This window comes from Artemia franciscana, chromosome 13 (genome assembly GCF_032884065.1).
Source record: "Artemia franciscana chromosome 13, ASM3288406v1, whole genome shotgun sequence".
Taxonomy (NCBI): domain Eukaryota; kingdom Metazoa; phylum Arthropoda; class Branchiopoda; order Anostraca; family Artemiidae; genus Artemia; species Artemia franciscana.
Window position 1 is genome coordinate 6852028 of NC_088875.1, and position 25400 is coordinate 6877427.

The 25400-nt window shown below is 33.0% G+C and overlaps 2 protein-coding genes across 7 annotated transcripts in view; both read left to right on the forward strand.

The window, feature by feature from the left end:
- Nucleotides 1-16435, forward strand: part of LOC136034462 (A disintegrin and metalloproteinase with thrombospondin motifs 9-like) — a 100438-nt gene extending 84003 nt beyond the window's left edge. For 5 of the 6 annotated variants that reach the window (XM_065715645.1, XM_065715649.1, XM_065715647.1 and 2 more), the window contains one exon: nt 16072-16435. In XM_065715645.1, the coding sequence (XP_065571717.1) occupies nt 16072-16203 (132 nt within the window). In that variant the 3' untranslated portion in view covers nt 16204-16435. The remainder of the gene's footprint in view (nt 1-16071) is intronic. The other variant, XM_065715646.1, reaches the window with a different exon arrangement.
- Nucleotides 16436-22677: 6242 nt separating this feature from the next.
- The window catches only part of LOC136034461 (uncharacterized), a 39881-nt gene continuing 37158 nt past the window's right edge, over nt 22678-25400 (forward strand). Inside the window, exon 1 of the mRNA XM_065715643.1 lies at nt 22678-22885. The gene's annotated coding sequence lies outside the window, so the exon portion shown is untranslated. The remainder of the gene's footprint in view (nt 22886-25400) is intronic.

Sequence of the window (25400 nt, forward strand, 5' to 3'; positions counted from 1 at the left end):
AGGTGTTAAACTGACGAAATCCCAGCAGTTTGGAAAGAATAAACACGCTACAAAATAAATTTTGTTCAATACTATGATCCGAAATGCCTCCTCGAGTTTATATCTATCTATCTATATATATAAAAATAAGTTGTATGTATGTCCGTTACACTATCTACTATAAAAAGCGGATAATAAACTGAAAATAATAAAAAAATAAAATAAAACTAAAAAAGGAAATAAACTAAAAAAAACTAAAAAGAAAAAACTAAAAAAAAACTACAAAAACAAAAAAAATAAAAGAAAACCAAAAAAAGGAAAAAACTAAAAAAAACTAAAAAATTAAAAAATCCAAAAGAAAACTAAAAAACTAAATGAAAACTAAAAAAAGGAAAAAACTAAAAACAACTAAAAAAAACTAAAAAAATTCAAAAATCTAAAAAAGAAAAAAGAAGAAACTATAAAAAGGAAATGTCCTGTGGTGGCGAAGTGGGTTTCACCTTAGCTTGGTAATACAGGACCCAGAGATCGAATCATGCTGCAGAAATGCACTGCAGGGCCGACGCAGGGACCATAGTAGTCAAGAAGCGTCGTTAATCTGATACAATACAATACAATAAAAAGAAAAAACTAAAAATGGAAAAAAAAAATAAAAAAATGAAAATAGGAAAAAATAAAAAGGAAGAACTAAAAAAAACTAAAAAAAGAAAAAGACAAAAACTAAAGAAAAGAATAAAAATAAAAGAAAAAAACAAGAAAAAGAATAGAAAAACTAAATCTACTAACCAAAAAAAATATCTTATCTATCTATCTATCTATCTACATATATAAAAAAATGTAGTATCTGTCCGGCCGTTTGTTACACTACCTTTACCGTTACACCGTTACACGTTATTATCGTTATAAAAGGAAAAAACTAAAAAAAAACTAAAAAAAGGTTAAAAACTAAAAGAAAACTAAAAATAAAAAAACAAAAAAACAAAAAAACTGAAAAAGCTAAAAAAAAGTATAAAGAAGAAAAAAACTATTAAAGAAAAATAACTAAAAAAAAATAGAAAAAACTAAAAACTAAAAAAAGAAAAATAAAAAATAAGAAACAATAAAAAGAAAAACAAAAAGAACAAAACTAAAACTAAAGAAAAGAATAAAAAGAAAAAGAAAAAAGAAAAAGGGAAAAAAAATAATAAAAAAAGGAAAAACTAAAAAAGAAAAATCTAAAAAAAGAAATACTAAAAAAAAAGAAAAAACTGAAAAAAGGAAAAAAATAAAAATGGGAAAAAAAAAGAAAAAACAGCTCAATGGCAATCATTAAGAAAAACAGATTTCAGTTCTTTTCCATTTTTTCTACCACTCTATATTAATTAAGTAATCAATAATACAATCTTTATTAACACTTACAAGCAGTACATTAGCTTTGATGCTCTTTTTCGAATTCAAAGGATTTGAGTTCAAGTCACTTTGTGTATTCTACCGGTATTCTTTCTTTCTGTCTGTATTCTACCAAACAAATAAGAAAATAAATGAAAAAAGTTAAAAAACAAAACAAAAAAGATAAACCAAAAAAAAGAAAAACTAAATCTACTAACCAAAGAAGAAAAAATCAAAAAACTAACAAAAAAAGAAATAAGAACAATAAAAAAGGGAAAAAAGGAAAAAACTAAAAAGAAAAGAAACAAGAAAAGGAAAAGAAAAACTAAATCTACTAACCAGAAAAAAAATCTTATCTATATTTATCTATCTATCTACATGTATAAAAAATGTAGTATCTCTCCGGCCGTCTGTTACACTACCTTTACCGTTACACGTTATTATCGTTATAAAGGAAAGAAAACTAAAAAAAAAACTTAAAAAAAGGCTAAAAACTAAAAGAAAACTAAAAATGAAAAAAACTGAAACGGCTAAGAAAAAGTATAAGGAAGAAAAAAACTATTAAAGAAAAAATAACTAAAAAAGAAAATAGAAAAAACTAAAAACTAAAAAAAGGAAACTAAAAAAATAAGAAACTATAAAAAGAAAAACAAAAAGAACAAACTAAAAACTAAAAACGAAAGAAACAAAAAAAACAAGAAAGGAGAAAAAAACTAAAAAATAAAGAAGAAAAAGAAAACTAAGAAAGAGGAAAAAAATTAAAAAAAACTTTAAAAGGTAAAAAACTAAAAAAAAACTAAAAAGAAAAAAGGATGAAAACTTAAATAACTAAAATTAAAAAACTAAAAAAAGAGAAAAAACTAAAAAAAAATACAAATTTAAAAACAGAAGAAACTAAAAAAACAAAAAATAAAAACTAAAATAACAGAAAAACTGAAAAACATAAAAAATCTAAAAAAAGAAAAAAAAGGAAAAAACTTAAAAAGAAAAGAACTAAAAAAATAAAAAACTAAAAGAGAATAAAAAATAATAAAAACAAAAACTAAAGAAGAAGAAAGTAAAAAGAAAAAACTAAAAAATAAAAAAATAAAAAAAACTAACAAAAGAAAAACGCAAAAAGAAAAACTGAAAAAAGGATTAAAGAAAAAAGAAAAAAAGATAAAACTAAGCACAATGGCAATCATTTAAAAAAAACAAAAAAAAGAGGTTTCAGTTCTCTTTCACTTTCTCTACCACTCTAACTTAATCAAGTATTCAATAATACTTTTTGTTTGAATAATAAGTATTCAAAAAAATTGAGGCTCTTCCAATTTTAATAAATTGTTTAAAATGTAAAAAAACTGGTAATCGCTCAAATATTTCAATATATTTTGACAACGGATTAAAGTAATTCGAAAACCTTAAAACAGAAACCCAAAAGTTTGAAGTTTATTAGATTTGTTGAGCTTTAGAATGAATTTACGTCAACGAAGGCATGTCGAGGAACCACGAGAGCAACGCGAAAGTATGCCACGGAATCACAAGAACAACGTGAAAACAGGCTTGAGGCTCAAAGAGAAATTACCGAAAAAAATCATGCCGAGGAATCACAAGAACAACGTGAAAACAGGATTGCGGCTCAAAGAGATGATGCCAAAAGAAAGCGTGCCAAAGAATCACAAGAGCAACGTCAAAATTATCGCCTGGCATTCAGGTACAGCCCAGTTGATGATTATAGCTTGAGTAGATGTGTTCAAATCGGGACTATGTCTAAAATTTGTCCCTATTGCAAGGCCTTGAAATTTAATAGAAAAACAATGGGAATGTGTTGTGCCTCAGGAAAATTTAAACTTCCTAAACTGGCTGCACCACCAGAGCCATTGAAGACTTTATGACGTTGCAGACTGGGATACTGGGACACAAATGACGATCGGGACACTGGGACACAACTACAACAGGGACGCCATGTCATCAGGTCGTCATGTCGTCATAATGACAATGACGTCATTAAAGGTATTTAAGACATTCATTCACGGAAAAATGTTTAATAGTAAAATGACTGAAGAACCTACAATGTCAACAGCCGAGGAAGCTGCTCAAGAGTCTATGCCAAAAAACTTGCTGCTGATAGAGAAAGTAAGAAAAGAAAGCGTGCCGAGGAATCACAAGAGCAACGCGAAACCAGACTTGCTGCTAAAAGAGAAAGTGAAAAAAGAAGGCTAAAAGTATTTTGTGAAAATCGTTCAAAGACAAATTTTTAATTGTAAGAAGATCGTGGACAGAAACATGTTCTATTGTAAAATGACTGAAGAACCTACAATGGCAACAGCCGAGGAAGCTGCTCAAAGAGTCTATGCCAAAAAACTTGCGGCTGATAGAGAAAGTAAGAAAAGAAAGCGTGCCGAGGAATCACAAGAACAGCAAGAAAACACACTTGCCGCTAAAGAACGCAAAACCGCGCAGTTAGATGAAATCACCTGGACAGCGAGGGTCAAAACATATCAAAACTGAAAATGATAGCAATGATGATTGGGTTTGGGATTTTGACTTGGATAAGGATTTTAGTTAAGAAAACCAAGGTTCGGCGATATGTATTTCATAGTGACGCTGAAAAATAAAGAAGAAAAAGAAAACTGAAAAGAGAAAAAAGGTAAAAAACTAAAAAATATAAAAGAAAAAACACTCAAAGAGAAATTACAGACCAGGACACAAATGACGACCGGGACACTCAAAGAGAAATTACAGACTGGGATACCGGGACACAAATGACGACCGGGACACAGGGAATATAAATGACGACCAGGACACAGGTATTTAAGAATATCGTTCAAAGACAAATTTTTGATTGTAAGAAGATCGTTGAAAAAGAAATTTCTAATTGTAAAATGACTGAAGAACCTACAATGGCAACACCCGAGGAAGCTGCTCAAAGCGAATGTATTCAAGCAGAAGAAGCTGAGTTGGTAAAGCGTTATGTTTCAGGTTCTAGGTCCGAGAGGCTCCAGGTTGGAACCTTGGCTTTAGCATTAATACAAAAGAAGAAAAAAACTAAAAAAGGTAAAAACTACAAAAAAAACTAAAAAGAAAATACTAAAAAACTAAAAAGCTAAAAAACTAAAAAAATACAAAAAAAGGCAAAAAAACTAAAAACTAAAAAAGAAAAAAAAACTAAAAAAACAACAAAAAAAGGTAAAACTACAAAAAAACTAAAAAGAAAAAAAAACTAAAAACTGAAAAAGAAAAAAACGAAAAAAAGGAAAAAACTGAAAAATAAAGGAGAAAAAGAAAACTAAAAGCCGGGACACAGGGAATATAAATGACGACTGGGACACTCAAAGAGAAATCACAGACTGGGGTACTGGGACACAAATAACGACCGGGAGATATAAATGACGACCGAGGCACTCAAAGATGAAGTACAGACCGGGACACCGGGACACAAATGACGACCGGGATACAGGGAATATAAATGACGAACGGGACGCTCAAAGAGAAATTACAGACTGGGACACTAGGACACAAATGACGACCGGGATACTGGGAAAATAAATGACGACCGGGACACAGGGAATGTTCGATTAGCAATCATCATCAACAAAGCTCAAGCCCCAACAGCTAGTCTTCTATTTAAAAAAATGAAAAAAACTAAAAGAAAACTAGAAAAAGGAAAAAAACTAAAAAGAAAAAGTAAAAAACAAAAAACTAAAAAGGAAACAACTAAAAAAGAAAAAAAGAAAAGAAAAGAAGAAACTAAAAAAAGAAAAACTAAAAAAGAAAAAAAACTAAATTAGGAACAACTAAAAAAATAAAAAAGAGGAAAAACTAAAAAAGAAAAACTAAAAAAAAAACTAAAAAAGGCAAAAACTAAAAGAAAAACGAAAAAAATTAGAAAAAAAATAAAAAAAAATTGAAAAGAGAAAAAAATAGAATAGGTAAAAAACTAAATAGACAAAAAATAAAAATAAAAATAAAAGTAAAGAACGAAAAAATTAAAAAGCCTAAACTAGGTAAAAAACTAAAAAAAATGAAAAGAAAAAATAAAAAAATAAAAAAAGAAGACTAAAAAAGAAAAAAAAACAAAAAAGAAAAAACTAAAAAAAAGAAAAACTAAAAAAAATAAAAAACCAAAAAAAACTACATATGACATCAAATTCAATATGACGTCAAAAAATAAATAAATTAAAAAAATAAAAAAATTAAAAAGTAAAAAGCTGAAAAAAAGAAAAAAAAATCTAAAAATGAACTAATTTTCGCAACGCGAAACCAGGCTTACGGCTGACAGAGATAGTAAAAAAGTAATTATACAAGCAATGCGTGTATAATTATCCTACAATGTCACCTTGTACAATGTCACCAATTTTCCTTGAAAACCACAGCTTTAAACCCCAGATTCTAGAAATCAAAGATAGATTATCGATCAAGATAACATGGTGTAGATAATCAAAAATATGTTCAGATAGAGCTGACGTTAAATCTTAAGGTTTGGATTTGTGCATTAGTGCTGACAAAATCGAGTCTTGATGTTGAAGCAGTCTTATTTTTAAGTTCATGTTAGTACCTCCCACGTATGAGCTTCCGCCAGTACATGAAATCTGATAGACCCCACTTTGCTGCTACACTGAAGTTCGATCCTCTCCAGAATTTAGAAAACTTCCCAAAGTGTTACTACTCTGTAAGGCTACGTTCAAACCATTGCTTCCTAATATCATCTTAAGTTTTTGACTTAGCCCTTGAACGAATGGTGAAGAACAAGAAACATACTTTTCTTTATTGTCTCAAACATACAACATACAACATTTCAACATACAAATACTGATGGAGAACAGCTGAAATTCTTCTTCAAAGAAAGCTGTTAAGAAATTTGGAATTAATTAGTGATGAAACAGATTTGAAATCCTGCGTAATTATAAATTTAGTAAGGCTGTATAAAATGTTGTCTTATTTTTTTTCAATTCAGAAAGGAATTTAATGAACAAGAAAATGGTTTACCTATGGTTTACCCTTTATATCCATTATTGGCATATTTTTTTGTTGAAAGTATTGAAAAAACATCGTTAAGTTCATATTTTTGAAACATAATATCTGGGGACGGTATATGGATGATGTAATTTCAGTTTCACGATCGCAGGAAAAAAAATGTCTCTGATCATATCTTTAACTGGCCGCAATTTTAGTGTTTGCTTTCCGATATTTAATGAGAAGCAGTGGTCTTTTCTATGCGAAATACAAATAAATAACCATTATCCAGACTGGTTAATTTAACAGACCTTTTCAAAAAGAAGAAAAAAGTTTCCAAAGATTTCTAAGGAAGTCTTAGAGACAACCGAAAAGAGCGAGGCTATTGTTCTTTACCACATGTTTTAGGGCTAAGTGAAAAACTTAAAATAATATTACAAAGTAATGGTTTAAAGGTAGCTTTACAGAGAAGTAATACTTTGAGTAGTGTAGTGACAGTAGTGACAGTGGGGTAAATCAGATCTCATGTGCTTGCGGAAGCCATATGTGGGACATAGTAGCCAGGATAAATGAGGTTGCCATAAGAACAAGACTCTATTTTGTCAGTCTTAAAACGAGACTCCAAACCAGAAGACTTAGCGTCAGCTCTATCGGAACACATTTTTGGGTTTCTGGACCATTTTATCTTGTTCGATAATTTCTCTTTGATTTCTAAGGACATGAATTTCAGGTAGATTTTAAGGGAAACGATTGAAGTTGAAAAAATTTAATTCATGAGCCTATCTCGAAACATAGGTGAACTTGGCCTAAATACTATTTGCGATAATTCACTAAAGTCAGATTAAGTAGGATTTACCTCTCCCAATGTGTTTGACCTCTACTCACCTGTCAACTTCAATAAAGCTAAATAAATAAAGCTTAAATAAAGGCTGGGAGGTCAAAAATAGTTGCATCAGGTATTACACTGAAAAATAAGAGCAATTAACAATATGAAGTTATTCTTTTTATATACACCGTTGGTTTTAATTGTTTTATTTTAGTATTTATGAAAATGACGATCACTGTACTTGTGATTTAAATATCTAGTCTATTTTTAATTGTTTGTTTCACTGTCTAATAAGAGGACTTATTATTATTTGACCTGATTATTATTTTATCATCAAACCACTCTGCGGGTAATACCCGCCAGGATCTTAGTCTATTAATTTTAAGGGTTTACCTCATAATTTGAGATGGTCAGCTAGAAATTCGTACGAACCTTTATTATGACACCGTAAAATATGTCTCTAACCCTGCAAATCGTAGGGTATCCGCCACCGCGGATTTCAAAGGTTGTACCGTTTGTGCAAAGCTCTTGGTTCCTATGGGTTTTATGCTATTTGTAATTGTTTTAAATATTGTTGAAGACTAAATACTCTTTAAATTTTACTTCAATTGTTTCTATATTCAGCTGTTTTTAAGGCAAAGAAAAGTGGCCGCGAGCTATATATATCTATCTATATATATATAAATAAGTTGTCTGTCTGTGTGTCTGTCTGTGGATCAGGTGACGTCATGTTTCTGTGTCGGATGACGTCATGAAGTTAGTTTTCGTCATTTTTGCTATGACGGTGTAGTTTTTAGTTTTTTTTTGTTTTTTACCTTTTTTTAGTTTTTTAGTTTTTTTAGTTTTTTAGCTTTTTTAGTTTTTTTATTAGTTTTTAGTTTTTTTTTTAGTTTTTGCCTTTTTTTAGTTTTTTCAGTTTTTTTTAGTTTTTAGTTTTTTACCTTTTTTTTAGTTTTTTTTTAGTTTTTTAGCTTTTTTAGTTTTTTTTCTTTTTAGTTTTTTTTGTAGTTTTTACCTTTTTTAGTTTTTTTTCTTCTTTTGTATTAGTGTGAAATAATTCAGACGTCATATGCGGACAAACACGACGTCACTCGACAGACAGACAGACAGACATAACCCACAAACAACTTATTTTTATATATATTTATTCATATTTTTTTAGTTTTCTTTTTCTCTTATTTTTTATATTTATTAATATTTTTTTAGTTTTCTTTTTCTCTTATTTTTCAGTTTTTTCCTTTTTTTTAGTTTTTTCTTTTTTAGTTTTTAGTTTTTTTTTGTTTTTTACCTTTTTTTAGTTTTTTTAGTTTTTTTAGTTTTTTAGCTTTTTTAGTTTTTTTATTAGTTTTTAGTTTTTTTTTAGTTTTTGCCTTTTTTTAGTTTTTTCAGTTTTTTTTAGTTTTTAGTTTTTTACCTCTTTTTAGTTTTTTTTTAGTTTTTTAGCTTTTTTAGTTTTTTTTCTTTTTAGTTTTTTTGTAGTTTTTACCTTTTTTAGTTTTTTTTCTTCTTTTGTATTAGTGTGAAATAATTCAGACGTCATATGCGGACAAACATGACGTCACTCGACAGACAGACAGACAGACATAACCCACAAACAACTTATTTTTATATATATTTATTCATATTTTTTTAGTTTTCTTTTTCTCTTTTATTTTTCAGTTTTTTCCTTTTTTTTAGTTTTTTTCTTTTTTAGTTTTTAGTTTTTTTTAGTTTTTTACCTTTTTTTAGTTTTTTTTAGTTTTTTTAGTTTTTTAGCTTTTTTAGTTTTTTTATTAGTTTTTATTTTTTTTGTAGTTTTTGCCTTTTTTTATTTTTTTCAGTTTTTTTTTTAGTTATTAGATTTTTACCTTTTTTTAGTTTTTTTTAGTTTTTTAGCTTTTTTAGTTTTTTTTTTTTCTTTTTAGTTTTTTTTGTAGTTTTTACCTTTTTTAGTTTTTTTCTTCTTTTGTATTAGTGTGAAATAATTCAGACGTCATATGCGAACAAACATGACGATACCTGATCCATCCACAGATCCACACACAGACAACTTATTTTTATATATATAGATTTGTGCGTACGTATGGCAAACAAACCTCTTCAGGATTTGGGAATGCCTTCACCTAACCGTATCGCTGCTGTTTCGACACGTGTAGAATTGGATCGTGAAAAAAGTTACAGTACGAATGATCTATTGTCGTATGTACAAAATAACATTTCCAAGTTAACATCGGAACAAAAAGACATTTATGATACGATAGACTAAATTTCAGGACGTATACAACTACCTGTTGATTTCTGTAATTTAGTGACGTCCAAAAGTGAATTGATTGAAAAAGTATTTTCGAATATTCTAAAAAATTATAAAAATAATAAATGGCTAAGTGAAAGAGCGATTCTCGCACCCAAAAATATAGACGTCCACGAAATCAACAATATTGTTTTGACCAAGATTCGAGACCAGGCAGTCCTTTACAAGTCAGTCGACACAGTTTTGGAACCAAATGAAGCGGTTAATTATCCATCTGAATTTTTAAATTCCATAGATCTTTCAGGGTTTCCACCACACGTGCTACAACTAAAAATAGGCGTACCAATAATACTTTTAAGAAATATCAACCCACCAAAGCTTTGCAATGGCACGCCACTTGCCGTAAAAAAAAACAATGGAAAACCTAATAGACGCCACAATCTTGACAGGGCCTTTTGAGAGTGAGGCTGTTCTTATTCCTCGCATTCCCATGATTCCAACGGATCTGCCTTTTCAATTTAAAAGATTGCAATTCCCAATTCGATTAGCATTTGCAATCACCATTAACAAAGCTGAAGGTCAATCATTAGAAAAATGTCGTATAGATCTTAATACTGATTGTTTTTCCCATGGACAATTGTGCGTTGCATGTTCGAGGGTCGGTAAACCTGACAATCTATTTATATGCAGCGACAATTGGACAGCGAAAAATGTTGTATATTCGCAAGTTTTACGCAGTTAATTTGTATTGTATCTACCTATCTATCTATCTATATAAAAACGAGTTGTGTGTATGCATGTTTGTTTGTTTGTAAAAAGAGCGTTTGCATATGACGTCATTATTAGTACATACGGCTTTGTATATGCACAGACAATGGGAAAGCCAAGAATGTTGTATATTCGCAATTTTTACGTAGTTTAACTCCTGCAGACGAAATGAATGCTTGCCTGAAAAATTCTAATTTATGGGCACACGTAAAAATATTAAAATTAACTACAAATATGCGTGTCCGATTGCAAAACGATGACTCTGGTCAAACATTTTCAGATCAATTGCTGGCAATTGGAAACGGAAAGCTCCCAGTAGTGGGAAAGCCAAAAATGTTGTATATTTGCAATTTTTACGTAGTTTGAAACACATACATAAATCTATCTATATTCACAGGTGGGAGACAGGGACACAACTACAATGGCGCGTAACTAATATGGCGCGTAACGACTTATGCGCGCGGGGGGGGCTTGGGGGGTGCGAAGCCCCCCCAAGCCCCCGTATATATATATGTATATATATATATATATATATATATATATATATATAGGGGGGCGCGAAGCCCCCCTAAGCCCCAGTATATATATATATATATATATATATATATATATATATATATATATATATATATATATATATATATATATATATATATATATATATATATATATATATATATATGTATATATATATATATATATATATATATATATATATATATATATATATATATATATATATATTATTATAGACATATAATATATAATATTATATGTCTTATTATATATATAATAATAAGACAAATTATTATATATATATATATATATATATATATATATATATATATATATATATATATATATATATATATATATATATATATATATATATATATATATATATATATATATATATATATAAATAATTTGTCTGTCTGTCTATATGAAAATAAGTTGTCTGTCCGTCTGTCGAGTGACGTCATTATAAGGATTGAGCTGTATGTCGTCATGTAGTTGTTTGTCGACTGACGTCATGTTTGTCAACTGACGTCATGTTTGTCGACTGACGAAATTACAGGCCGGGACACCAGGACACAAATGACGACCGGGACACTCAAAGAGAAATTATAGACTGGGACACCGGGACACAAATAACGACCGGGACACAGGGAATATAAATGACAACTGGGACACAGGGAGACACTTACAACGGGGACGCCGGGGGGCACAGGGGGGTTATATAAATGACGACCGGGACAGAGGGAATGTTCGATTAGCAATCACCATCAACAAAGCTCAAGGGCAATCATTATAATTATGAGGTATAGATCTGAATACGGATTGTTTTTCCCATGGACAATTATGGTGGCACACTTCGCGCCATTCCAACACCTAGTTGGTTGGGGCACTTCGCGTCCCCCCCAAGCCCCCTCGCGCGCGTAAGTCGTTACGCGCCATATCAGTTACGCGCCATTGTAGTTGTGTCCCTGTGTCCCACCTGTGAATATATATATACGTTGAAAACTGTAACTCCGTAAAGGCAATCAAATACATATGTAAATACGTCACCAAAGGCAGTGACATGGCAGTTTTTGGCTTACAGTCCGAAATCAGTGATATCGATGAAATCGTACAATATCACGCTGGAAGATATAAGCAGTAATGAAGCTGTTTGGCGAATTCTTTCGTTTCTGATACAAGAACGAAGTCCAGCTGTTGTTCACTTAGCGGTACATTTACAGAATGGTCAACCTGTTTATTTTTCGGAATCCAACGTGAAACAAAGAGCCCTGAATCCATCGGATACAACGTTAACTGCTTTCTTTTTGTTATGTCAAAATGATTCTTTTGCAAAAAAACTGCTGTATACTGAAGTGCCTTCGTATTACACGTGGAATACTAAAAATAAAGTATTTGAACGTCGATAACAGGGTAAGTCAGTCAACGGCCAACCTACAATCTTCAAAGATACCACGATAGGAAGACTCTACACCGTTCATCCCAATCAACATGAATGCTTCTTTCTCCGCCTGCTTTTGGTGAATGACACTTACCGTAGTGCAAGCCAAGCTCTGAATTTATGGGAGAATGACCAACACTGGGATAACTGCATCAATGACGCGTGCGAAACGTCAACTCCAAGTCAAATTCGTGCATTGTTTGGAATCATACTAACAACTTTCCAGGAGGTACTGGTAAAATGTTTGTGATAAAATTGATTCGGGCATGAATTCAATCAAAAATGACATAGCGTTGGCCATTCCGTCGTCCAGAATAGCCGCAACGTTGCTGCCTGGTTGAAGAACTCACTCCGCTTTGAAATTGCCTCTGAATTTTGTATTCTACAGAAACTCCCACGTGCAATATTTTCAAATCATCTGGGATGGATAAAGTATTGCAGCAATGCAAACTTATTATTTGGGACGAGTGCACAATGGCACACAAAAATCGCTCGAGGCTCTGGATCAATCATTGCGAGATTTGCAAGGAAATTCAAAACCCTTTGGTATCACATTAATACTGCTTGTGGGAGATTTCAGGAAAACATTACCTATAATACCTAGATCAACCCCTGCAGACAAAATGAATGCTTGCCTGAAAAATTCTAATTTATGGGCACTTGTAAAGACATTAAAATTAACTACAAATATGCGCGTCCGATTGCAAAACGATGACTCTGGTCAAATATTTTCAGATCAATTCGCTGGCAATTGGAAACAGAAAGCTCCCAGTAGACTCAATTTCAGGACGTATACAACTGCCTGCTGAATTCTGTTATTTAGTGACGTCCAAAAATGAATTGGTTGTAAAGATATTTTCGAATATTCTAACCAATTATAAAAATCATAAATGGCTAAGTGAACGAGCGATTCTAACAGCCAAGAATAAAGACATCCACGAGATCAAAAATATTATTTTGACCAAGACTTGAGACCAGGCAGTCCTTTACAAGTCAGTCAAAACAGTTTTGGAACCAAATGAAGCGGTTAATTATCCATCGAATTTTTAAATTCCCTGGATCTCCCAGGGTTTCCACCACACGTGCTACAACTAAATAGGCGTACCAATAATATTGTTACGAAATATCAACCCACCAAAGCTTTGCAACGCCACGCGACTTGCCATAAAAAAACAATGGAAAACGTAAAAGAGGCAACAATCTTGACAGGGTCTTTTGAGGGTGATGCTGTTCTTATTCCTCGCATTCGTAGATTCCAACGGATCTGCCTTTTCAATTTAAAAGATTGCAATTCCACATTCGATTAGCATTTACAATCACCATCAACAAAGCACAAGGGCAATCATTAGAAAAATGCGGTATAGATCTTAATGTAGATTGTTTTTCCCATGGACAATTGTACGTTACATGTTCGAGGGTCAGTAAACCTAAAAATATATTTATATGCACAGACAATGGTACAGCGAAGAATGTTGTATATTCGCAAGTTTTACGTAGTTAGTTTGTATTGTATATGTATATCTATCTATCTATCTATCTATATAAAAATAAGTTGTATGTATGCATGTTTGTTTATTTGTAAAAAGAGTGTTTGCATATGACGTCATTATAAGTATATAAGGCTTTTTTTATGCACAGACAATGGGATAGCGAAGAATGTTTTATATTCGCAAGTTTTACGTAGTTAAAAACAAATATATATCTATCTATAATCACAGGTGGGACACAACTACAATGGCGCGTAACTAATATGGCGCGTAACGACTTACGCGCGCGGTGGGGCTTTAGGGCACGAAGCGCCCCCACCAACACCGAGCCTGAGCTTTGACCAACACTGAGCTTTTTTGATGGTGATTTTGATGGTGATGGTGATTAGCATTGCAAATGCTAATCGAATTGGGAATTGCGATCTTTTAAATTGAAAAGGCAGATCCTTTGGAATCACGGAAATGCGAGAAATAAGAACAGTCTCACCCTCAGAAGGCCCTGTCAAGATTGTTTCCTCTATTACATTTTCCATTGTTTCTTTTTTTACGGCCAGTTGCGTGCCATTGCAAAGCTTTGGTGGGATAATATTTTGCAACAGTATTATTGGTACGCCTAGAGATCCGCTGGAGACCATGGAATTTAAAAATTCTCATGGATAGTTAACCGCTTCATTTGATTCTAGAAATATGTCGACTGACTTGTAAATGACTGCCTGGTCTCGAATCTTGGTAAGAATAATATTGTTGATTTCGTGGACGTCTTTGTTCTTGGCAGCCAGAATCGCTCGTTCACTTATGATTTTTATGATTCAGCCATTTGAATTTTTATACAAATGGCATGATCGGCCATTATATGATCAGCCATTTATGATTTTTATAATTAGTTATAATATTCGGAAATACCTTTTCAACCAAATCATTTTTTGACGTCACTAAATTACAGAATTCAGGAGGCAGTTGTATACGTCCTGAAATTGAGTCAACTGGGAACTTTCTGTTTCAATTGCCAGCAATTGATCTGAAAATGTTTGACCAGAGTCATCGTTTTGCAATCGGACACGCATATTTATTGTTCATTCTAATGTCTGAATTCATTTTAATGTCTCTTGTATCCATAAATTAGAATTTTAAGGCAAACATTCATTTCATCTGCAAGTGTCGATCTAGGAATAACAGGTAATGTTTGCCTGAAATCTCCCACAAACAATATTAATGTGCTGCCAAAGGGTTTGGAACTTTCTCGCAAATCTTGCAATGATCAGGTCAAGAGCCTCGAGTGATTTTTTGTGTGCCACTGTGCACTCGTCCCAAACAATAAGTTTGCATTTCTGAAATACTTTACCCATCCCAGATGATTTGGAAATGTTGTAAGTGGGAGTTTCTGTAGACCGCATATTCAGAGGCAACTCTGAATATTCAAAGCGGACTTCAAAGCGGAATGAGCAGTTCTTTCACCAAGCAGTACCGTTTCGGCTATTCCGGACGACGCAAGGGCTAACGCTCTGTCGTTTTTGGATCGAATTGATGACGTAAATTAGACATTCCTAATCTGGCCCTATCTCTTTGAGCCGCAGCCCTGGTTTTGCGTTGCTCTGGTGCTTCCTCCTGGTTTTCCCTTTTTCGGTGACATTGTAGGATAATCATACACGCATTGCTTTTGTAATACAGCGACACGCCTTCTTTTTTTTACTATCTCTATCAGCCGCAAGCCTGGTTTTGCGTTGCGTAACATGACGTCATTTATAGATTTTTATCTTTTTTCAGTTTTTCCTTTTTTAATTTTTTTAATTTTTTTCTTTTTTTTACGTCACATATGACGTCATGTATAGTTCTTTTTTAGTTTTTTCTTTTTTTGGTTTTTTCTTTTTTTCTTTTTCTTTTTATAGTTTTTTCTTTTCTTAGTTTTTTCTTTTTTAGTTTTTTTCTCTTTTAGTCTTCCTTTTTAGTTTTTTATTTTTTAGTTTTTTCTTTTTTTAGTTTTTTCTTTTCTTTGGTCTTTAGTTTTTTCTTTCTTTTTAGTTTTTTCTTTTTTTTCTTTTTTCTTTATAGTTTTTTTCTTTTTTTTTTACCTAATTTAGGTTTTTAGCTCTTTTTCTTTTTTAGCTTTTTTAGTTTTTTCTTTTTTCTTTTTTTTCTTTTTCTTCAGTTTTTGTCTTTTATTTTAATTGTTCTTTTTTAGTTTTTTATTTTTTATTTTTTCCTTTTTTTTAATGTTTTACTCTAGCTTTTCCTTTTTTTAGTTTTTTTCTTTTTTAGTTTTTTTTTCTTTTTTAGTTTTCTCTTTTTTTAGGTTCTTCTGTTTTATTTTTTTTTGTTATTTTGTTTTTTTTCTTTTTAGTTTTCTACCTATTTTAATTTTTTTATTTTTTTTAGTTTTTATTTATTTATTTTTTTTTTTTCTTGATCTTTCTTTTTTTTAGTTTTTTCGTTTTTTTCTTTCTTTAGTTTTTTGTCTTTTTGTCTTTTTTTAGTTTTCTTTTTTTTAATTATGCTATTTTTTACCTAGCTATTGCGTTAGATTTCATATTTTCAGATCAAAATCGATTGGTGTCATATTGTCCCATATATTATAATAGTGCTGTTGGATATGGGCTCAGCTCATCTTGAAGATACTCTCGATGATTACTTTCAAATTATTTGCCTACAGTAATTCTTTGGAAAACTAATAATGGAAACCTTACAATCGTTACTCTTTTTAAATATATTTACCATTGAAAGTGGCATTATCTTTTCAGAGTGTTTAAATTTTTATACCATGAAATTGTAAAACATTAATGTTTGTTATAGACTCTAGTAAAATCTTATATACTTTGTGACGCTTAATTTCCCATTTAGCACAGGCTCTGTGAAATTTATATTAATTAAACCGTACATATAACTTTCGTAAGACGATTATTTACCAGGTTTAGCTTTATTGGAATAGAACTATTATAAATAATTGAAATTTGAGAAACTCAGAAATATAAATATGGCGATGAATATCAAAATTCACCTTTTTACCATGTTAATAGCATCCCATCTCTGCTTTTAAAAAGACAGATAGGAGGTGTATAATTTGAGTTACTAGTCCTTCGAGACGTTATTACACGCACCTGGGTCTTATGCAATACTAAAATGCACCTATAACGGTATAGTACGCCTGAATAGTACGAAATAGGGCTTTGTTCATTTATCTAAATGATTTCTTCAGGATTTTGATGGTGGTTACATAATACGGGTTTATTTAGTTATGCATGACTTCTATGGTTGTTACGTAACAGGACTTGTTAGAGTCCGCTAGTCAAGCGGGGAAATCCCGGTTTAAAAAATTGATCATAGTCCAATATTTACAGGTGAAGATGACATAATCTTGCGTGACTTGTATTGGTTCCGGTGACCTTTATGTTATAGCTAAAACTGGTTTTGAAGGTTAGCGACACGTAACATGCTAGATCTTAAGGTTCACTTACCTCGGTATTGAAAAGGAGTTTAGTGTCTCAAAACTGAGGATATTATTCTTGGCATATTCTTAAGGAATTTGGCATATTCTTAAGTAATGGATGCTTTTATCCTTTCGGATGTTGAAGGCCCTAGCAATGGTGAAATGAATTCTAGAGTGTCTAATGTAGCAGTAGAAATTACAAGAGATTGTCGGCTTACCCTACAACTGGACGAGATGTTTGCACGATATGTAATATCATTGAGAAAATTTAAGTCGGAAAAACAGTTATGCTATGCAGCAAAAGTGAATATAATGCATATACAAAGATTATAAGATAGAATAAATAGAATGGGGTTGTCCTTCTGGACGCCTTGCAGTTATTGAGAGTCAGAATATCTCTTCTTCACTGCAACTCCTTACTTAAAACGTGTTCTATCAAGTGAGCAAGATTAACAGCCTTGTAACTATCAGTTTATACCTCCCACCTGACCATGGTGATGAAAGATCAGAGCAAAAAAAAAATGTGCTGTATTTTCTCTTGGAATATGAATGGTAAAGTCCTGGATCATATACACTTTATATCTGATGTTTCAACTAAATATGATATAATATGCCTAGAGGAACATTTTTTGGCTGGAAATAATTATTGTTAATCATTTTTAGTCTGTAATTAATAGTAACAGTGTCAGGAACAAAAATGCTTGGAATTAACATGAGTCTAACTTCAATGTCTAAAGCCACCTTGCTGCTCTGCAAGAAAGAACTCAGTAAGTTCTTGAAACACAAGATGGCCTTGTCACCAGAAATTGTCTCCATGGACTGGGGGGGGGGGGTTCTGGCGAGCAATTCAAACAGAGAACCCTAACGAGCAATTAACTTTATGCCCCTGTTATTCAATTCCAATGAGACCTTAAGCAATCATTTCCAAGGGGACCCCACCGGTTAATTACATCGGAGACCCTAGAATCTTTTTTAATGTCTACACGTTTTTCAAAACGTTTTAAGTCATATCAAGATTTTTCAAGACGTTTTTAAGACATTTTCTTCAATACGTTTTTCTTCATGATTTCTTTAGTTCTTGCTTAAGAAATCCAATGTTATGGATGACGCATTCTAACGTAAATTTTTACTTCAATGCCCATGAGGAATACCCACTTTAAACTAAGGAGGGCGCAAACGTGGGGTGTTACGTGGTGACGTTGCACACATGGGTGCTAGATAATACTCTAAGAGCTTGTAATCTTCGGGATTTCAGTTATCTTCCAAGGTGTTTTTTTCTAGGTTTCATTATCTTTTAATGAGTTTTTCTTTTTTTCCCGGGGAACCCTTATAATCTAACTTGACTTGACTTAAGTCTCCTGCTGGGCGCTGCTTGGTGTACAGAGTGACGTCTGCCTCCTCCATCCGCTTCAGTCCATGGCGAGTATTTGCTTTTTGCCCTGTCTGATGTTTGCCATTGTCAAAAACTCGGACAGGCTGTCGGAACAACTTGTCTTCGGTCGGCTGCGAGGTCACTTCCAACCAGAAAAGGGAATCCGGGTCTGAGGCTATGCTTTTACTTTTCGTAGCACTGAATTTTTCGGGTGAAGGGTCGCTAGCCCAACCGACAATAGACCTGGAATCTGATTAGAGCTAGGTTAAACCCAGATACTGATATTTCTGGGGTGGGTTCCACCCGCCACAAGAGGTTGGATGGATTGCATGTTTCCCACACTATCCATATGAGAGCGCGCAAGCATTCCAATCCTATTAATTTTGATCCATTAAGCGCTACTGCCTTTTATATTGTAAAAATTTAAATCTGGATGCTAGCAAAATCTCATTTTGAATGAGTGTTAAGTATTACGCTTTCACCAGAAGAAGCTTCATTACTTACAATGATAAGAATAAGAACAAACGTTAACTGCACAACATTTTTTCTCCCTAGAAAATGAAACACGAAAACGAAGAAAAAAGACGCTTTTAAAAAAGAGACGCATTCGGTTCAAGATGGGTCGTTTTCTAAATTACTACCACAAGAAGGGGAATCAGGAACAGTGAAAGTTTTCTCGCCTGCAAATGAAACACGCCATGAAAAGACACAGATCAAATGCAAACAGACACTCAGTCACACAAGTCCATTTCAAGAGAAACAAAAAAACACACAAAATCACAAAGTCAAACACAGAAACAAACAGATTCAGAGACACAAAAACAAAAAGGCAGACACAGAGACATTCAAATACTTGTCGCACAGTCGCACAGGCTCGGTGGGAGAGAGACAAAAAAGTCAAACACACAAACACACAGAGTTAGAGACATAAAAACAAAAAGACACTCACAGGGGCATGCAAACAAACACAAATTCAAACAGGAACGGTGGGAGAAAGACAATAAATACACATGTGAACACAAAGTCAGAGACAAAAACAGAGAATCAAATACACAAAAACACAAAAAAAGACACAGAGATGTGCAAACATACGCTCAGTCCCACAAGTGTGGTGGGAGGGAGACGAAATAAAACACATAAAAATCAAACACAAAAATACTCAGAGTCAGAAACACAAAAAAAAACAAAGACAGATACAATGACGTGAGACAGACGATCAGTCGTACAAGCCTGGTGGGGGAGAGAAAAAACACAGTCAGAAATACAAAACAAAGAGAGTTAGACACACAAAAACATAAAGACTGAAACAAAGACAAATAGAGGCTCAAAAATGCCAAGAACAGAATAAGACATACAAAATACAGGCACAGGGACATTCAAACAGACGCTCAGTCACAAAGGTACGGTGAGAGAAAGACAAAAATATACCGTCAAAAATACAATGTGAGAAACACAAACACACAGAGTCAGACATGCAAAATCACAAAGAGAGACACAGATACATGCAAACAGACGCTCAGTCACATAGGCATGGTGAGAGAGACAAAAGTCAGACAATGCAAACACACAGAGTCAGACACACAAAACCCGAGACAAATGTCAGACATACAAACACACATAGTCAGACACACAAAACCCTAAGACAGACGTAGAGACAGACATAGGAACAAACGCTCAGTCAAACAGACACGGTGGGAGAGAGACAAGAAACATAGAAAAAATAGAAAGTCTAACAGACTAACACAAAGAGTCTGACACACAAAAACATAAAGACAGACACAGAGTCATTCAAACAGACGCTCAGTCACAAGGGCGCAGTGGGACAGAAAGCAAAACAAAAAAACAAAAAATACAAAAGTAGGACATACAAACACACAGAGTCAGACACACAAAAAACACAAAGACAGAGACATAGACCTACAAACAGACACTCAGTCACACTGCTACGATGGGAGAGCGAAAAAAATATATAAGAAACAAAGGCAGACACATTAACACAAAGAGTCAAACATAAAAACACAATAACAAAAACAGAGACATGCAAATAGACCCTCAGTCACACAAGATCGGTGAGAGAGAGACTAAAAATACAAATAAAGAATACAGAATCAAACACATAAACACACAGAATTGGACACACAAAAACACAAAGAAAGAAACAGAGACATGCAAACAGAAGCTCAGTCACACCGGCACGGTGGGAGAGAGACAAAAAATTAGACGCAAATTCAGACACACGAATACACAGACACACAGTCAGACACACACAAATTAACAAAGACCGACAAAGAGTCATGCAAACTGACGCTCGGTCACACATACACCACGGGAGAGAGACAAAAAACACACAAAAACACAAAGTAAAAAAAACTCACAGATTCACACACAAAAAGCACAAAGACAGACACAGAGTCAGACAAATAGGCGCTAAGTCACACAGACATGGTGGGGCAGAGACAAAAACACATATAAAACATAAAGTCAGACACACAAATACACAGAGTCAGACATGCAAAATCATAAAGGTAGACACAGAGATATAAAGAGACGCTCAGTTACACAGTCACGGTGAGAGAGACAAAAAAAAAGTCAGACACATAAGCACACAAATACGCAGAGTCAGACACACGAAAACACAGAGACATAAAAACAGAAGTCTGTCACATAGTTCTGATGGGATACAGACGAAAACACAAAGTCAGGTGAACGAACACACAGAGTCCGATATGCAAAACCCAAGTACAGACGCTGAGACATGTAAACAGATGCTCAGTCTCACAGGCACGATGGGAAAGAGAATAAAACACTGAAAAAAAAAATAAAGTCAGACCCACAAACACTTAAAGTCAGACACCCAAAAACAGAAAAAAGACAGACACATAGCCATGCAAACAAATGCTCAGTTACACAGACACAGTAGAAGAGACACAAAAAATGTACAAAAACACAAAGTCAAACACACAAAAAAGACAGACACAGAGTAATGCAAACAGACACTTAGTCACACAGACATGGTGGGACAAAGACATAAACACAAACAAAAAACAAAGGTCATGCAAAGACAGACAGTGAGACATGGAAACATATGCACGGCACGGTGGAAAGGGGAAAAAACACGGACAAAAACACAAAGTCAGACACGCAGAAACAGAAAAAAGACAGACACATAGTCATGCAAACAAACACTCAGTCACACAGGCACAGTGGGAGAGAGACAAAAAAGATACAAAAACACAAAGTCAAACACACAACTACACAAAGTCAGACACACAAAAAAGACAAAGAAAGACACAGAGTAATGCAAACAGACGCTTAGTCACACAGGCACGGTGGGACAGAGACATAAACAAAGACAAAAAACAAAGGTCATGCATGTTTCTGTGTCTGTCGTTTTGTTTTTGTGTGTATGGCTCGTGTGTTTATGTGTTTGTGTGCCTAACTTTATGTTTTTGTGTGTGTGTTTTGTCTCTCTCACCATGGATATGTGACTGAGTGTCTGTATGAATGTGTTGTTTTTTTCCACAGTTAAAAAAAGCTCGGAAGAATAGGAAGATAATTCTGCAAACCAAGATTAGAATATTGGAAGCTACGCTGTTGAAAGTGGTCAAATTTGGGTCTGAAGCATGGGCACTCCGAAAAGTGGATGAACATTGGCTAGGTGTTTGCCAGAGAAATTGCATACGGATTTTTCTAGGTACCCGGCTGACTAACTATATTTCAAACAGTAGGCTGTAAGAAAAGTTTGGTTCAGTCGCGCTTTCTAGGGTTATAATAAGAGAAAGGTTGAGATGACTAGGGTAAGTTCTACGGGTGAAGGAGGACAGACTGTCAGAGATTGTACTTTTTGGCCTACCATCTAGGGCTAAGGGGAAAGTAGGTCGTCCGTAGTTGGTCTGGTAGGATGTCATAACGAAAGATTCAAAGGAAATGGGAACTTCCCACGAAGGTCCAAAGAGGGAGGCTTTGGATAGATTGGGATGAAGAAGGAGCATGCGTAGGTGTGTTGGCCTCACGTGGATTAGTGCTGCGGTGAGTTGTTAGTAGTAGTAGTAGCATTGACCATTAGTTCTGTTAATTATCTTTTGGCTCATCCTAGTTTTTAATTGGTCCTTTGATTTTGTTTGAAAATTTGTTTTGGGAAACAACTCTTTTGAATTATTCGTATTTAAAATTCGGTATTGTTTCAACACAAAACTTTGAAATCAGGACCTTTGCAACTTGGTAAAAGCACAAAAGCGAATAGGTTATCTATATTGAGAAACGTCAGCACTGTCATGCAATCTTTGATTCCTAGAAAAATATCTTTGAAGCTGTAGGTTGTCTAAGCGTAGTTGAAAACAGAAGCGATTAATGCGTGATATGAAACACATTGTTTAAATAATCATGGATTGGCTTTTGAAAATTGGCTTGGTTATTTGCTTTGGATCGAGTCATTGTACCTACAGTTACTTTGAAAAAGATGTCGTTAAGTTGGTTGACTTCGTTGATACTATTGACTGGATTGATTTTAATGAATTAATACTAGAAGGTGGCGCAAAGGTAAATTTTTCATTTACTCACTGACCAATCAATTCACATTTGAAGTGAAAAATTTTTGGTAAAGGATTTCGCAGTTGCTGCGTCTGCCGAAGCCTATTAAAGTTTGACCGTTGGCGTGTTGCAGCCAAAAATCAAAAACAGGTTTATAGAAACTGTTAAGCGAGTTTAATTTACCATTTGATACTGATTGAGGAATACTAACCATGGGTTCAATAAATTTTGATTATAAGAGTTGTTGTGAAAAAAAATTAATTTTGAATTTCAAAATAACCTGAAACTCCACGAAAATTATGGCAGATACAAAAAAAAAGTCCATACTATCGGAATCTCTATAGCCAAAAATCACATTTAGGATAATTCCTGTCCCCTATCTCAAGCAATAAGGCGAGTCACCTTTTCACATGGGAAGAACTGATATTTTTTTCCTTGATTCTTCTCCTGTTGCTGCTACTTTTGTACAGAAGACGTTTTAGAGACGTTTCAGGGGACGGATCATAGAGACGAACCAGAGAGACGTTTTAGGGATCATTTGAAGGGGCATTACTACATATAATACCTTGTGCTATTAGCAATAGATAAAATTAAACTAAAATGAATTCTTTTTTACAAAAATTGAAAAATTTGTGGAACTTTTTACAAAATGTTTTTACAAAAAGATTGCAAATAATACGAGTAATTACACAGGGAATATAAATGACGACAGGGACACTCAAAGGGAAATTGCAGACTGGGACACTGGGACACAAATAACGACTGGTACATGTAAATGACGACCGGGACACTCAAAGATAAATTACAGACCGGGACACAAATAAAGACCGGTACACCGGGACACAGGGAATATAAATGACGAACGGGACACGGTCAAAGAAAAATTACATACTGGGACACTGGGACAAAAATGACGACCGGGATACTGGGACACAACTACAACAGGGACATCGGGGGCACAGGGGGATATATAAATGACGACGGGGACATAGAGAATGTTCGATTAGCAATCACCATCAACAAAGCTCAAGGGCAATCATTAGAATAATGAGGTATAGATCTGAATACAGATTGTTTTTCCTATGGACAATTTTATGTTGCATGTTCAAGAGTTGGTAAACCTGACAATCTATTTATATGCACAGACAATGGGACATCCAAGAATGTTGTATATTCGCAAGTTTTACGTAGTTAAAAACATATATATATATATATATATATATATATATATATATATATATATATATATATATATATATATATATATATATATATATATATATATATATATATGTATATATATATATATATATATATATATATATATATATATATATATATATATATATATATATATATATATGTATATATATCTATACAAATATATACATATATATATATATATATATATATATATATATATATATATATATATATATATATATATATATACATATATATATATATATATATATATATATATATATTAGCACCCCCACCAACTAGGTGTTGGGGTGGCGCATAGTGCTAGCATTAATACAAAAGAAGAAAAAAAACTAAAAAAGGTAAAAACTACAAAAAAAATAAAAACGAAAATACTAAAAAAACTAAAAAAGATAAAAACTAAAAAAAATAAAAAAAGGTAAAAAACTAAAAACTAAAAAAGAAAAAAACTAAAAAAAACTAAAAAAAGGTAAAAACTAAAAAAAAAACTAAAAAAAAAACTAATAAAAAAACTAAAAAACTAAAAACTGAAAAAGAAAAAAAAAATAAAAAAAGGAAAAACTGAAAAATAAAGGAGAAAAAGAAAACTAAAAACCGGGACACAGGGAATATAAATGACGACCAGGAAACTCAAAGACAAATTACAGAATGGGACACTGGGACACAAATAACGACCGGGACACTCAAAGATAAATTACAGACCGGGACACCGGGACAATAATGACAACCGGGACACCGGGACACAGGAAATATAAATGACGACCGGGACGCTCAAAGAGAAATTACAGACTGTGACACTGGGACACAAATGACGACCGGGATACTGGGAATACAAATGACGACCGGGACACAGGGACACAACTACAACGGAGACGCCGGAGGCACAGGGGGATATTTAAATGACGACGGGGACACAGGAAATGTTCGATTAGCAATCACCATCAACAAAGCTCATGGGCAATCATTAGAATAATGAGGTATAGATCTGAATACGGATTGTTTTTCCCATGGACAATTTTATGTTGCATGTTCAAGAGTTGGTAAACCTGACAATCTATTTATATGCACAGACAATGGGACATCGAAAAATGTTGTATATTCGCAAGTTTTACGTAGTTAAAAAAATATATATATATATATATATATATATATATATATATATATATATATATATATATATATATATATATATATATATATATATATATATATATATATATATTCACAGGTGGGAAACAGGGACACAACTACAATGGCGGGTAACTAATATGGCACGTAACGACTTACGCGCACGGGGGGA